At 38.9% G+C, this 16,722-nt stretch overlaps 1 protein-coding gene across 1 annotated transcript in view; it reads right to left on the bottom strand.

The window, feature by feature from the left end:
- Nucleotides 1–306: 306 nt before the first annotated feature.
- The window catches only part of LOC105834002 (glypican-6), a 127,089-nt gene continuing 110,673 nt past the window's right edge, over nt 307–16,722 (bottom strand). Inside the window, exons 2-8 of the mRNA XM_012676179.3 lie at nt 16,540–16,710; nt 10,872–11,014; nt 6,653–6,901; nt 6,080–6,248; nt 5,326–5,731; nt 4,995–5,164; nt 307–4,914 (exon numbers count right to left, since the gene is read on the bottom strand). Of these exons, the coding sequence (XP_012531633.1) occupies nt 4,562–4,914; nt 4,995–5,164; nt 5,326–5,731; nt 6,080–6,248; nt 6,653–6,901; nt 10,872–11,014; nt 16,540–16,710 (1,661 nt within the window). The 3' untranslated portion in view covers nt 307–4,561. The remainder of the gene's footprint in view (nt 4,915–4,994; nt 5,165–5,325; nt 5,732–6,079; nt 6,249–6,652; nt 6,902–10,871; nt 11,015–16,539; nt 16,711–16,722) is intronic.

Genomic DNA, 16,722 nt, shown 5'->3' with positions numbered 1-16,722 from the left:
CGTTTCCTCTCATCTCTTCAAAAAAAAAAAGCTACGGAATTTTTAAGGTTGCGTTCCAATATTCAGTCAGTACTGAAAATCTAGTTTACGTCACACACGCTATAGATTTTCAGTACTAGCAGTGAATATCGGAACGCAGCATAAGAGAGAGGGACTATCTTTGTAATTAAACAACATAGGATAAGGTTGAACAGCAATTACGATTATCGTACGGAAAATAATCGCGATTATTACAATTTAAACACATTTAAATATGGTGATCAAAAGGAGGCAAGAATTGGTTGACTTACTGCTATACACAAACTGCGTGATTTATTACGGTTTTTTTTATTTGTTTAAAACTGATTTCCAAATGAAACTTTACGACGTAATTAGCGTGTCAACGTATTACACATCACCCTCACTTCGTTCTAAAGAACGAGACGCGAGTTTCGATTCTGTCAAAACGCGATCGTGTATTAATTAAATCAACACGGTTTCTCTCATGCACACACTCATGTACACTCGCATACAACTCCGCATATTAATTTATATATACGTATAAATCTATGTATATGCTCTCTATCGTATTGTGGGGCACTTAGAAAACTCGTTAATTTGTTCTCGCTCTTGTTTTCGCGTCGACTCCGTACCGAATCCGGACAAGTCATGTGGCGTTTGTAAGACATTTTTTTCAAATAATATAGTATATATGTATTTTTTATTTTCTTTTTATATTCGAGGATTGTTTTGTCTTAAAAAGGAAAAATAAAAAAATAGTGCACGCGCAAACATATCCCTCCATTTTTACGTTTTAATTTACTTTCAATAAACGGAGCTCTGGAATTCTATTCCGAAATTTCTTTTCGGAAAACAAGCGGAGAGGAACAAGCTCGGTAAAAAATTTCTTGTAAAAAAAAAATAGAGAAAATACATGAATTAAATCGCGATCGAGAGGGATTTCGTTTTTGTGAAATTGAATGTTTTTCTTCTCTACTTTATAATCGCCGAGAGTAAGTGTACATCATGTAATTCCCTAAACAAGATATTTTTTCTTCTAAATCTTCAACTTCGAATACATAGGCAGGAACATTCGGATTTCTTAAATCGCGACTCGAAGACGGAGAGAGAGAGAAATCGTTCGAAACGAAAAATATATTCAAACCTTACTTACAATTTCTCGTCTTTCTTTTTCTTTTTTTATAGACCCATTAACCGTTAATAAAGCTTTTGTGAATAACACCCTGTTTCCTATTCTTTGATACCCTCGCATCACCGTATTATATGATGTGCCGTCTTTAAAAAAAAAAAACGGATAAAAATAAAAAAATAAGGGAAAAAAAGAATAATATGTTATATGTATCCGATACGTACATAGTATATACATATACAATATATATATGTATAAAAGTGTGCGCAACATTTTTCACGAGAAAATTTGGCAAGGATTAAAATTATCATGATTACGTATGCATATACAAATGCCTGCATAGATGTAGGCATGTGTATGTGTAAATGTGAAAATATGTATATATATATATATATATGTCTTCTTTGTGTGTCATCGCTGGGAAACAAGGAATTCACCACATTGAGATTTTCGCGCGTCTCGCGCGTACGACTTTTAAAACACGTGCACGCACGAAACATTTCGCGCAAATGTTACAATTTTTTTATATTAATTCATTTCATATATATATAATATATAATAATAATAAAAATAATAATACAATAATATAATTACAAATAATTAGTTATCCGTGATATAATATTTTAATATTTCACTAGATTTTTTCCTCAATAATGTCCTTTGCGGGCTCACATGCTTCTTCATCTCTCAACAGCGAGCCGTAAAAGAAAGCACGGATGTGCGGAGGGCGGTCATATAATGCTCGATCTATTTGATTTTATCACAGGAGTCCGCCTCCGACCGCAGTTTTCTCGCCATCACTTCAACACACATTCTATTGCCTCCGAATTAAAAATTCCTATGCAATACGCGGCAAGTGGCGGATAACACGAGCCATTGGGCACAATGGTATAAGCCATATTTTTGCTAAACAAAAAAAAGGTCTTAAAGATAAAAGTACTAAATATAAAATAATATTAAATACAACACGAAATCTCCATCTACATTGTTTATGAAATTATTTTCTACACAAGTAAGAAGCAGAACAACAGGTAAAAAAACATATAAATGTTGTTTCACATCGAAATAAGCTGTAAATCACTTAATTAAACCTGATATATTTTTTGCTTTTATTTGATTAGATTGAAAAATAATCTAATGAAAAAGAATCTAAAATTTGACTAAGAATTAGTGAGTAATCCATTACTGACTTGTACCATTATTTCGTTCGATGACTCATAACACTGAATCTATGTAATTGGAGAACCAACTGAGTCTATTTTCCTTTCGTAACTGTACTTCCTACAGTTTTTCTCTTCCCACTTTCGTCGTATAAAGTCTGACACATACACCTATGTTTCATTTTAAACGTCGAAAGCGTAAACGTGTCACGTCTATTCTTATCACACTCTCTTATCTTTATCGTCGCTATATTCTCTTATTTACACCTTATGTTGTAACCAACGTTCTTCATATCTTCCATTAATTCTACCGTAAATTAATGTTACAGTGCTAAAGCTCAGTTTCGCGATAACACAACTCCCTTGTTCAGGCCATTATTATCTGTTAATTGTTATTTCCATTTGATTGTATCGTGTTACATTTTATACCAGAGGGATCGGTTGTCGGCGAAACCGAGCAATGAGAACACTGGTCATCGTTAATAAGTCTTGCTTATAACGTGAACCAAGTTGAATCCTTGTCCAAATTGAATCATCCCGTACTTTGCGATTCCCTTATTTTCGACGATTATCGAAAAATAATAATATAACATCACCGAAGTGACACGTCCGACATTAAACATGCCAGTTAATTATAATTAAAACCTTTAATTTTAATTAACGCGCATACGGCATCACGGCTTATCTGTAAATCCATCCGCAACAGTGAAATGTCACTGAGGACAAGGATTCTGATTGTTCGTGCCTCCTGCCGCGGCCCGGGATTTGTGCATTCGAGATTCCGAGTCGCGCTCACGATGAATACTTAATATAAATACTCAGTCCCACTTTTCTGCTCGTATACTCCGTTTCGGTCCATTTTACGTATTTCAAGTAATTAAATATTTTTTTCTCTCTCTCTTTCTCTTCGCACAATCGTTTCGGGTTTGTAGCACATAATAAAATCACCGTCATGACGCACCATCAACATATGTGTTATATTGCTAATCTTAGTCCATCGTCGAGCAATAACTGGCATAATGCAGCGCTGTCTGATCGACGGCGTCATTTTTAATCGCTTATTGAATGTGTACCAAAAAACAAACGAATTAGGATAATCTTGCGGTATCGTATTAGATATTTGGATAAAAAGAACAAAAAGTTTTCAGATATCCTTAGAATTGGCAGTAATATTTTTATACAAGTGTGCAAATAAAAGTTTGACTCGATTGGAACGAGCCATTTTTCCATCGCGATAGCGTATTTGATCATAATTTAACTGTTTAAATTCGTATTTCTAGCAGAATAAGCTCGATCGCGAATCTAAAATTCGGAAAAACTTCAGACTGATATAATCGCGTAGTTATCCTACTACCGATGATAATCTACTTAAATAGAAACTTGAATCTCGACAATTGGCAGTAAGAGTTTGATATAACGTTAATGGTACATTTACAATTCGGAAAGATCCTTAAATGGTGCAATAATCCGTAACAGCGTATTATATAACAGTATTACACTCCAATAATATCCAACGTAAAAAATTTCTTCCCGAGACGTTTCTCAGAAATAGAAATCTCAAAAGCAATTCCGTACTTGATGGACTCAGCAGTTTGTGGTATACGTTTACGTATTTCGAAAAGAAATTCTCCTGCGAGATGACTACACATGTCACGAACGATAAAAGAATACCTGCGTGATTCATCTCGAGGGAACGAGATGAAGAAAATAAGTGAATTCCAGATGCTTACTGAAGTTCAGCTTAGCAATTGTAAAACTATTTTCTTAGTTTTAGTATTTGAAACGTCAAAGTTCAAGCAATTTTTGTCGGAATGAGAACTACTGTTGCAAGAGTTTAATGAAATATGAGATTTCGCTGACTATAGTCTTTCATCCAAGTAGTAGCGTGGATAACAAATCTCACGCACAATTTCTCCATCTCTTGCCTATCTATGGCAAAAGCGAGTAGCTATGGCCACGAATATCCATGTATTCGCTAGGTCGATCAACAAACGTGACTTCGGTACTCGCTAAATCGACTTAATGTACGTAATCGATTTGATGAATACCGAAACGGAGGGTCCGAAGAGCTCTCCGTTCATGAAAATGTCTTTGTCAACTTTTCGAAGCGTCTTTACGGAGATCCGCTGGACGAACCGATGTGTGCACGTAATTCACGCGATCCGAGTCTGTCTGTTCTTCTAGTTTCCATCTTTTGTCGCCGTCGGGATCGCGGCTCGCAATCGGGCAATATTTACACAGCGTTGCGCTCAGAGTCGCAAAGTTCACACGATCACAGCAAGTCGTTGAAGCAACCGCCGAACCACATCACCACTATCGGCATCAGGTACGTCGTTAACGCCCTGAACAGCGACATCTTCGGCCTGTTGTCGTCTCCGCTGTTCACGGAGATGGTCTGATTGCTGCTCGTGCCCGTGCTGCTCGTACCTGTACCCTTGTGCGGCTCGATGTCCACTCGTGGCGGCACCACGACTTCGGGGACGACCGGTGGCACCGGCTGCTTCGGCGGTTCCGGCTCTGACTCCACGTGTGGGCCTTCATAGCCAGAGCCCTCCTTGAAACCATCCTCGTCATCAGTAAATGCACCATCGCCTGAACCACTGCCCGAACCGTACCATGTTTCGTCTGTCACAGAAAAGATTATCGATAATATAATCAAAGAGAGATAATTATAATTATGTTGTTAGTAAGCGCTAGATAATTACCAGTGTCGATCCAATCGACGTCTTGTCCGTTGAATGCCAATTTCAATCTGTTCGTGATAGTGGTCAGCGCGAAAATTTGATCCCTCACAATTGTCGCCCTTGGTCCCGCACTGCGCACTTCTGGATTCATCGCCTGATTCTCGCCATCACTCGACACTGGATATAAATATCTAAAAAAGCACAGATATACTAATTTGCAATATACAAAGACGACGTTGTTATATATTCGAAACATAAAACTGAATTATTCATTCATAATCTATAGCGAATAAATTTCTTATAGCCGAATGCTAATGAATTGATTATAAATGGAATTTTTTTTCTCTCTTACTTGTCTACATGTGTGCCGTTCCAACATTCCTTCGTATTGCTGGGTGGCACTACCAAACCCTCGTTGCACAGCCGATAGGGCAAATAGACCCAGAATTGTCGAAGATCGCGCACCCGCTGGCGTATCTCCTTCACCAGCTTGTCTAGTATCGCACCGGAGGAGCCGCGATCTTCCGTCAACGTTTCTTGATCGAAGTTTAAGGACTCCAATTCCAGTTCGCGATTATCCCTGCGTCTACGTCTACCCAGTACCGGTTTGCCGCAGCCGGTGAACACGCGCTGTGACACGTCCTGGCTAGCTTCCTGGAAGTTCATGATCGCTTCGGAGATTTTTAGATTAATCGGACGTACCAATACCTCAATATTGAACGGTCCGAGCAGTCGGTCGGCAATCTTGTCCACAGCCTCTGCGTTTGGAAGTCGAAAAGCGAATCAATTAAATCACGAGATCGAGCAGAACAAAAAGAGAAGAAAAAGAAAGAAAAATTTCCCGCAAAATGTTCCTATGTTTCCTTAACACTCTATGTTTCCTAACTTCTTTAATTTAAATATTTCAAATAAAAAAATATATAAAGTATTCATATATCAATATTATTGTTGAGTGTCGATTAAACAAAAAATTTTCTTTGTAAAAAGTCCTATGCTTCTGAAGATTTTTAACGTATATAACATTGTGCGCGTCAATTATCCGTGTTTTCTCAAGATATAATAGTCGATAATCGACGAGAGGAAGAGAAACAGGAGAAATTGCTCACCGACGAACTGATTCCAGTCGGTGTCGAGTGCCGCGTGTTGCGCCAAGCAACCCTTCATCACGTTGGCACACATATCGCCGCACGCCAGCACGTTGTCCGATATACCACTGCAGGCCGGACAGGCTGTCATCCTGGTCAAGGCAGCTGCGCAATCCGCCGATGGCTTCAGCTACGGCCAACAAAGAGTTCGTTTTAGAATCTGTGCGCCGTTGCGGTTGCGAAATAAAATGCGTAAACGTACGGAGAAATTTAAAAAAGTAAAAATAGAACAAAGTGAGAAAGAATCGAAATAGAATTACATAAAAATAGAACAAAACAAGGCAAAATATTCTACACATTTTTATATTTATGTTCTAAATATTTTATAAGAGTTTACAATTTTGATAACTTTAGTTATTTTATCAAACAAATGTAAAATATCGTCGAACTAGTTTACATCTACTTTTTTTCTTTTTTAAAATGTAATGAAAATTGAAGAGTTAAGTTTTATCTAAATTAAAATTAAAATTTCTTTAATTTTAACAGTTACATTAATTTAAATTATCTTAATGTTTTCATGACACATTCTCTCACCGATTGCATATTTTTAAGCACATTCGCAGACACGGTCAAGGCCTGGCTGAATGCTCTCGTGGCCACGAACGATCGTTTAATTTGCACACTCAATTTCTGTGGCACGTCACCGAACGGTCGCATCTCCTTCATGTGATCACCCACGCAGTCAAGATACTTATTGTCAAAGCTGTACTGGCTGTTGAGCACGGTGAACATTTTCTGGTAAAGAATGTTGAAAAAATTGTCCATGACTTCGGTGAGGTCCACCTGAAATGTACGAATAATGCATTCTTTAATTATACAGTAATATAGATTTATTATACATAGATGGAGATTAATTTAGAACTCGTACAAAAAATACATTATAGGATGCATATACTTATATAATCTATGTATATCACATTCTATGTATTTTATATGTTTTATATATAGAAATAATTAAATATATTATAAACGTAATTTTTTCAATATTTTCTCCAAAAATTAGTTTTGGTATAAGAAAGAATTCAATAAGACAAAATCTTAATTCTTCTATGAAGAAAAATATAATTCGTACTAAATACGTGAAGATGTCGCAAATAAAATTACAAAGTTTCGCATTCAATTTTAAATTTAATTGATATCCGTAACTGCTGTTGATTTATCATTAATTAATCACATTAGCGATAATTATTCAATATTTAACAATTATTCGGAGAACAGCACGTGCATTTACGGTTTACCTCGGCACACACATAGAATCGGCCCCTCAAACAAATTGCGATGGACTTGATCATAATTCGGATTAATCGAAAGCCGACAACCAAGACATTGAGCCCGGCGGCTCAATAGAATATTAATGACTTTCAGCGACTACTTCACGCAATTAGAATACAAGAGCGCCATTAAGGAGTCAGTTTCGATCTTATACTTCGCAAGAGAATGAATCAAAGGAAGAAGAAAAAAAAAACAAAGACGAATCGATTCAATTACAAATGTACACTTTTAATCCGTGAGCGCCTCGTCGCGAAACACGCCTTTGATGTCGCCATGGCATTTAATTCATTATACATTCCTCGAATCTTGGAACAAAATATGAGTCACTTATTTGGAGTATTTAGCGGATGTCATCTTGCGGTTTTAATGTCAAGAACGGTCTGACATCATTTTTTATGCTTCTCAATTATCATGTCATTGTACAGAAATTGTACAACAGTTTTGCGAGATTCCTGAGAGTTTCAAAGTTGTGATAAGTGTGAATAATAAAAAATATATTCTATATTATATTTATACATTTATATATACTTTATATAAGATACTAGAACATAACAAGCGCGCGCTGCGCGCGCGCTATTTGACTTTTTACTTTAAAAATAATAATAATTGCAATTTGATTTTCTCTATCTTTCGTTTACATTTTTTTTTGAGTCGCCAAAAATCCTTGCATATGTTTTTTTTCATTAAATGAAATTTCCAAAATTTGAACTAAATTGGAGATTGGTCCGAGGAGAGTGGTTTCGGAAGCTAAATTATTTGTACATATTTTTATGTCTGAGTTTGTCAGGTATTAAAAAAATTATGATAAACATTTATAAAAATATTTAAAATAAATATTTATACCATTATTATCAAAGAATATAAAAAATATTTCAAGTTTATATACCACTAGACACCACCGACGCGTGCTTCGCGCGCGCTACTTAACTTTTTATTTTTTACCTTTTAAAAATAAATTACAACAATAAATGTATAGATAATATTTATACAAATTTGACAGCTGTCAAAATTCAATTGCAATAACAGCTACTCTTGCAACACGAAGTAAGCGCAGCGAGAGAACCAATTGGCATCGCGGAAAAGCGACAACAATGATCTTCGAGAAATGCGAACAATCGACTTTACATGCCTTTTTTTAGATAGGATATGTAATATATACTGTATACATTTCTCTAATTGATTCTTTTATGGTAACTCTGTAAAAAAAAAAAAAAAAAACTAAATGGCTTTTCCTTTCGGGGCTTCGATCTCGGGGAGCGTTGAAAACGGGCGCGATTTGCGTAACGCGACAGATTAATATTCGCGATAAATTTATCAGTGACAGCAGCGTTGCAACGATAATGCATTCACGCGACCGGGCACCTCGCCTTCCGTCGTGTGCATGCGGAACAGGTTTCAAGCGGCGCCGGTGAATAATTCGAGAGACGATTTGAATGACAATCGACAAAGCGTCTCGATCGTCGTCTTCCTCCTCCTCCTCCTCCTCCTGCTCCTCCTTCTCCGTCTCTCTTCCTTTTGACACCGCGTGACGAATTGTACGACGGTGTGTATCTGTCACCTACGTCCCTCCGAGCCAGAAGCCATTCTCAATCCTGCAGCGCGCAAGTGTTCGATGCATACATGGAACCCCCGAGGTCCACTTCTTTTATCTTTCATTCACGGGATTGTAGTCCGATAGTCCCATTTGCATTCTTAACACCCTTCCGTTTCGCATCTGTTTGACGGCTATCCGGAGCTACGCGACGTTCATTCTTAATCGCGCTGCCTTACAACCGATTCCTTCCGCTTCGCCGTCTGTGCATCACGCCGTTAGTGCCTCAACCCCGCAGTTTCCTTCGCGTTTTCCACGCTTTACTCTCATCAGTCACTTCGTTGCAACTGGTGTTGTCCGGTGTTGCGTTTCACTTCGCGGGGCTGGCTCGCACCCTCCTCAACGATCGGAACTTTATTACATCTCGCGCTCGCTCGGAATTCTTCCCTCGTTTCGTCCGCTTAATAACGCGAAACAACACAACAGAGAGCGCGATCGTGTTTCCAAGTAAAATTAAATTCCATCCCGGGGCAGTCCGGAGCGGTGTCCGCGCGCGCGATTGAAGAGGGGCGCGGTGTCCTCGGGTTAAATTCAATAGATCGCGGTGTAATTGCGGAAGCCGTTCGACAGATAGGTAGACGATCGAGGTACATAAAGAACGCGTAAGGGACCCTTCCGGCGGCGGGATATTTTCGCTTTGGCGGCGACGGGTCCTTTTATCCGGGACAACGCCGGCCGATGTCAAAAGCACATTGATTAAATCCGCCTTCGCACGCGATTTCACCCTCTCCCGACTTTCGAGCTCCGGCAGCGCGAACCGGACATCGTGGACAAGGGGGATTGTTCCAGCCGCGACCCCAATAGAAGTTTAAAAGTGTGTAAAGGGCGGAGGAAAGTCTACTCACGTCGCGCGTGATTATCCCCCGATCGCTCGAAATGACGCCCCTCGAGGAACTCAAGTGCCATGCGCGATACGAAAACGGATTAATTTTGTTGTTCCCGCTTTAAGAATAAGCCCGTAAAAATTGCAAAAAGTTTCACTGCTTAAAAAAGGGAGTTTGTTCTTAAAAGAAAAATTTATATATTTTTTTTTCAAAATTAAAATTGCTTTTTTGTAAATGTTAAGAGAGTAATTTTGAACTCCTAAAAAAAATAAAAGCTATAAACTTACAATTTTGTTGAAAAGAGAAGGGAATCTCAATTTTTCTCTTTGAACCATCCATATACCATGACGTCGAATTACAGAGAGTTTTGGTAACAACATATTGTTTTTGCGTCGCTTCGTTTCGATCGGCGAATTGCACAGAGGGAAAGATAGAAATATATATTATATATTTTTCTTTTGTCCTTTGCGTAATTATCTCGCAATACTTTCGTAAGCCATATCACGCCCTCACGTCTCTTACCCCATACTTTCTTACATTTTTTGCTCGTACCGCCGAGAGGAAGGTGTCGCCGAGCGTAATTGCGCGGAAAACTGCTTGTAATAAACCTGAGATCCCGAGACACGACTTGGCAGCTCCAGAAATTTTCTCCACGACTCGCTCCGTCTTATTTATTCGCGCTTAATACACCCAGCGACGAGAGGCGGGGGGGAGTGAAGAGGATCCGAGAGAAGACGGGGAAATTAACGCGCAATTGCAATTTTCACTAGGGGCAGTACACCCCGCACGACATCAAACGAGAGGTAAATGAATAGCTCGATGTTAATGGTGCTATAATTCCAAATTTTCTAGTAATACGGAGAGGACTGTTTCGTTCACAGGAGTATCCCTTCCCGACAGGGGTATCTGGACAACGCAGACACTGTTCTAACACAAATTGATCGGAATCCGACCTTACAGACGGAATTCTCAGCAAAGAGTAAAATAAATCGTACCCGCGCCATTTTACTGTTGAGATAATCAAATTCCGAGGGAGGGAAGGGAAGGAGGGAGGAAAGGTACTCACCGTTCCCTTAGCGTAATAATTCTCTAGTTCCTTGAAAAGGTCCGTGAAGACGTACGCGTTCTGCTCGTAAAGGATACCATAGGTCTTCTTGAACATCTCGTGAAAACCTCGTTTGCTGCCCGTCAGAAGATCCTTGAAAAAACCTGCAAGTGATAAGAAATGCAATTGAGTCATGCAAGTCTAATTGTAGCCGTAACGGCTTATAAATAGTTTCATAAAATTAGAACTTTCATAACGTTATCCGTCGATCGTCGTTAACAGTTTTCGCTTATACGCGTTTGTCACTTAATTAAACTGTCGTATTTTTTGTTATTCGCCGTATAATCGATAAATGTGATGTAAAGAAGAAGGGGTCCATGAAAGAAATCCCGAGATGGTTTATCGCGACGAGTTTCCCGGCGCTTTGACGTCTTTCCCGGTGGAAAATCGCGGTCGAACGCGAAACGGGAAATTAGTCGAGATTTCACGGTGCAAGGCGTCGCGTCGGCAGCGGTGGAACCGGAGGGTGGTTATCGTATTGCGAATTAAAAGCCCAACGAACTTGCGGCAAACTACCCAACAGTTCTCAGCTGCTTCCATCCCCCCATCCTCCCGTCTCACGACATCTCTCTCTCTCCTTCCCTCTCGCCGTGGATTGGCGTCTGTGCTTTTTACACCTTCGTTGGACTCGCGACAGAAAAGGGAGCCGGGAACGGTCGCTAAAAGGAATTTTAATCACATTCCCCCGACGGAAGTGACGATAAGGAAGGTTTTTTTCGTCGGCGAGTGAGGTCGAGAGACGAGGGTAGCGGTGAATCGCGGGGGCGGCAAAACGCCGTTGCTTATCGTTGCATTGCAAGCGCACCGCGTCTGCACGACGTTTTATTCGTTCGACAACTGCGGCTTCAGAGACGAGTCAATGGTAGTTCCTTCTGACACTTCAATATCAATAAGTCAACGTGACATTCGAAAAGTATCAGCTGAATTTTATTATTAGATTATTTTATACTTCGCGATGATATCTGTATTTTTAACATGACGGATACAATTAAAGACGGTAGGTCAGATATAAATGTTACATCGTATCTTTCTTTAGCATATAAATTAAAATGTAATATCCGTTCACAATTAACGTCAAATAAAATTAAAACACATCGTTAAATTTCAAATTAGAGTATATGTATAAATATATAATCTATAAATGAGAATGTAATATTAAATTTTGAACAGTTAAAAATTTCCTGATAAATATTGATGTACTTATTTGGGGAAAAGTAAATTTTGCGACGAAATTGCACGAATATAAAAAAATATGTATAATACTACGAGCTACGTGTCTTCCGGCAGAGAATTCCAAGTTGGAATTGCGCGTTCGATTATAGAATCTTAATAATTTCTGAAAGACTTTCTGAATCAATGTCTATCACGCGATATCTTTGATCAATATTTTTAATCTTACTCGCGAGACCGTGGTGTCAGCAATTATCGCGGAAATTAGGACACGTCCCAACTCGGAAAGGATTCTCGGGTGTCTGACGATCCTGGTTAACGATATTATTCGAAGGCCGCACCTTCCCGCGGCGGTCTTTCATCTTTTCCACTGCATGTCGGCTTTTACGGCTGAAGCCCCTTTGACGGTTTCCATCGCCCAACTTTGGCACCTGATACGTACTATAGACGGCACTTCGCTAGACAGAGTCTACTAAAGTCTTTACGAGAAACATGAGTTTTCCATCGTTTTTATATGAAATGTACACGAAGATGTGTGTGTGTGTGTGTCTTTGTATAGAATTAAACTAGTCTTAACTCTTTTATTCTTAAATAAAAAAAAAAAAAAAATTTTTATAAAACAATTTATGATTCTATATTAATATGTTATTTTCCGATATCATATTTATACATAAAATTATAACATTAATTGAAATTGTAGCACTAATTGTAGCTCTAATTAAAATATTTTTAGTTTTTTTTTATTAATTAATAAAGAACATTTTCTGTCTTTTTGTCTCCACCGCTTTCTTTCTGCTTTCTCCACATTTTTTATCTTCATATTTCCAGCGTCAATTCTTCAATTTTATAAATTACTTCTTCATGCGCAAATAAATAAATTTCTTTTTCTATAAACCACAAAATTTGTAAATATTTTAGACATTCTGTGTGCAAAGTCAATACGATTTTCCTCGTTCATCGTTATTCTACGAATGATGGGGAAAGTCTCGCGAAACTTACAATGCATTTAGGTTTCTACGACATGATGACACGATTTCTCGCAGCCGAAGCTAAATTGTCTCTCTCGATCCCCATCGAGTATGACAAGTGGCTAAGTGATCATATATATTAGTCGGACATTTTATTATATAACAATCTTATTTGTAATTTTGTCCAAATACTTTTTTGTTCCTAATATTCTTTTAATAAAACGAAATACTAATGCTTGTTTCGATGAAAATGGCGCTTTGCAAAATATAATGCGCGAGGAATTATCAAAAAGCGCAATTACGTAAGAGATTATTTAAACAATGGACCGCGCGTTCCATTATACGCGACAATGTCCCCGGTGAAGTTCTCTTACGGAGTAGTTGCTCTTCGAGATACGCAGCTGGCGTTCACGGTAACGGATAGTGTTCGAAACGGCTTCAAGAGAGCCCCGAATAATTATCGTTCTCGACACAGGCATTCCGAGGGCATTCACGTATTGTGTGAATTGTTAACGCTACCTACGCTAATTACGATGGTGCACTTCGCGTTCAACATTCAACTATTAATTGTAGCGCAACAGACGGTGCTCTAGATGCAATCGCATCTGTTTGCGGCACACAAAGATGAGTAGATAGATGTCCTGGGTGGTGTTGCTATAGTTATCGAGACTTACAGACATTTGACGGATATCGGATGCAACAAAAGATAAGCGGAACAGCAGCGTAGAAGATACAAGTGAAACTTGAACATAATTTCCTATCTGTTCTTAAAGTTTTATAACTTACAAAGGAAGTGTCACAAGTGTGCGACACCAATTTGATTCTGACACGTTTTTTTTTAATGTGTGGCGTTTTATGTTTAAAGGGTGAAACATCCCCTTGAAAAAAAAAAAAAAACAATTTTTTTTCTTTCGAAGCGAATATTGTCGGAAGTATAAAAGATAGAAAAAAATTTTTTTAATAAAAGTTGTACGGGTTTTAAGAGTACTTTGAATTTGTAAATGAAAAAAATTAAAAAAATTTTTTATTTAATAAAACACCCCTACCTCTTTAACAAAGTTTTTTTTCTTTTACAACTTCAAAAAACTTTTGAAATCATATAACTTTTACAAAATTTTTTTCATACTTTCGGCATCGATATTCGCTTTGAAAGAAAAATGTTTTTCTTCAAAGAGGTGTTTCACTCTCTAAACATGAAAAAAAATACGTGTCTCTTACAATTTGTGTGTTTGACAACATATTTCAAGAAGAATCATATTGGCATCGGACACTTGTGACACTTCCCTTGTTAATAACTCGATATAGCGCTACTTTGTGTGAATAAAAAAAAATAATTCTATAAGGTTGTACGACTAAATTTTACAAAAATAATTTTGACAAATAAAAGTAAAATATGATTTATCATTTCTTATATCTTGCTATTAAAGCATTTCATTTCTGTACACACCAATTACAGCGTCGCGCCTCATCTACTCATTCTATTTTAATTCTTGAAAAATAAAATAGGGAGAAGTAAATTAAGAAAATGGATGAATATGGCGACCTGGTTGCGCACGACATGAATATGCATGTGCTCGTATACCGTTTCGTTATATTGAATTGCGTGTATTCGCAAACGTCGTGCAAACTCAGGCAAATCAAATTTCAGGCATCCCGACCTCGGGATTCGGATATCTAAAAGGCGCATGCAAATGCGAATATGCGGAAACACTTCGGGGAGGGGTGAGTACCGTCAGAATCGTACGAATACAGAGGAAACGAGAGGTAACGGCGGATATCCCAATGATTCTCCGCCCGGCGCAATTTACGTGAGCGAAGGTGTGACAGATTCTCCCTATAAATCGCCGAATAACAAATCAATAAGGACGCTTTTATTTGCGGCGCAGTCGCGGCGGCTTCCAATCTTGTCAAACGATGAAATATACGAGATATACTAGTACTTTTGCAGTAAAAATGTCATTTTCTATTCTCCACAACGCGCTCCCGCGATTTCCACCCAAGGTCAAGAAATGTTCGTTTTGTGACTAATGACAAGTGTATTACGCAAAAAATTTTTTTAACGCGACTTTTCGTACGAAAAAAAAAACCGTCTACGCGTCATTTTGCAGTATCATTTTTGTCTTCGAGCTCACACACAAGACAGTATCCGCACATCACGTGAGAGCACGCGCCTCCTTGTACGACTCTCGTGAAACCCTCGTCGATGCAGCCCGCGGTTCCCCTTTAATTAGAAAAAAAACCCTCGCGAGCCGAGCTCACACTCGACCTGAAGGAGCGCAGCGAGAGGTCGTCAACATCCACTTTCGCACCGAGCCGTGGCTGCTGTTATCCCTGAAATCTCGTTTCATCCCTCCGCCCACTACGGCAGCCTACGCTCAGGACGGGCGAGAGTGTGTGCGTTCGACCGAGCATTATGTTTCGAGCGTGCCCGTTAAAAAGTTCGCCCGAAGGATTGACTAGATGTTCGCCGAGGGTGATCTTCCGAGTGACGTCCGGCCGATTAAACTGCTCGCCGAGGGCGAGGAAAAGACACTTAGTCGCGAAAAAGCGAAAAGAAAGAAGGAAAAAGAGATTTTTACTTCAACTTTTACTACCGTAAAATTTTAGGTTGCTACTTCTCGATTCTTTGTATTTCCGTAAATTCATACTTTATTTAACAAAAAGCGCTTTGCTGCTCCCTTTCGCGAAAGTTTCTCTAGTGATTTCTGAATCTCTCTTCCAGCATACTCAATCCTATTTTGCAATCGTAAAGCGAGAGAAACACATTACTATCTTTCAAAAAACTTTGTCGAACATGCAAAACGGAAGAGTCACCTTTCCGTTTCCGTCCTTCCGACTGCTGGAAACTCGGGTCTCTTACTAGGAAATATTGGCTTTACTTCCGGATTCAGAATTTACGAGTACAGCGCGTTACTTTCGAATAAGTGGATTAAAAGGATTTGAATAAGGCGATTAAAAAGTTTCGTCGGTGTAAAGCGGACAAAATGCTGCGAGAGTATGAAAAGCAGAGGGGCGAGGAAGGGGGGAGGTTTACGCTGAAATTTGTATCGGGAACACGAGAGACTTGTTAATCGCGAACGTTGAATACGAAATTTAATTTCCGCCTACTTTATCCTGAAAGATTCCCATTGGAAACAATACAATCTTATATCTAAAATATAGAACTACATTTAAAAAAATACTCGATATTGTTGTCATTATTATTATTATTACAAGATAGGAGTAAAATAATTTTTTAATATTCAACTGCGTACTTTGCGGCCCTTAAAATTCCTTCGTCGATAATAAGCAACAAAGGAAAGCTTTGTTCGTTCTTGCTGCCCCCTCGTCCATTCATTCAACTCCCCGATTCAGAAAGAGAAAGAGAGAGAAGAGGGGGAAGGAAGATAGAGAGAGAGACAACACACATCCCACAATATTCCCATCGGGCATCGCCACGCGTCACATGGTTTCCCTTATCGACAAAATCGGAAAAAGACGGCGCTACTCACTGTGGAACCTGTTTGCCCGCGTGGACAGGACCTGGTGCATTCTCTGAAGAGTTTCTTTGGCCGCCTTCTCGTGTTTGTCGCGTGCCCGTGCCTGCAATCTCACTTCCATGTCAGCGGAGCAGCACACCTCGCCGCCGCTCCTCACGCTGCCGCATACTTTAAGCTCCTTCGCTGTACGAACAA

This window comes from Monomorium pharaonis, chromosome 6, assembly GCF_013373865.1.
Source record: "Monomorium pharaonis isolate MP-MQ-018 chromosome 6, ASM1337386v2, whole genome shotgun sequence".
Lineage (NCBI taxonomy): Eukaryota > Metazoa > Arthropoda > Insecta > Hymenoptera > Formicidae > Monomorium > Monomorium pharaonis.
This window is presented reverse-complemented; position numbering and strand designations above follow the sequence as displayed.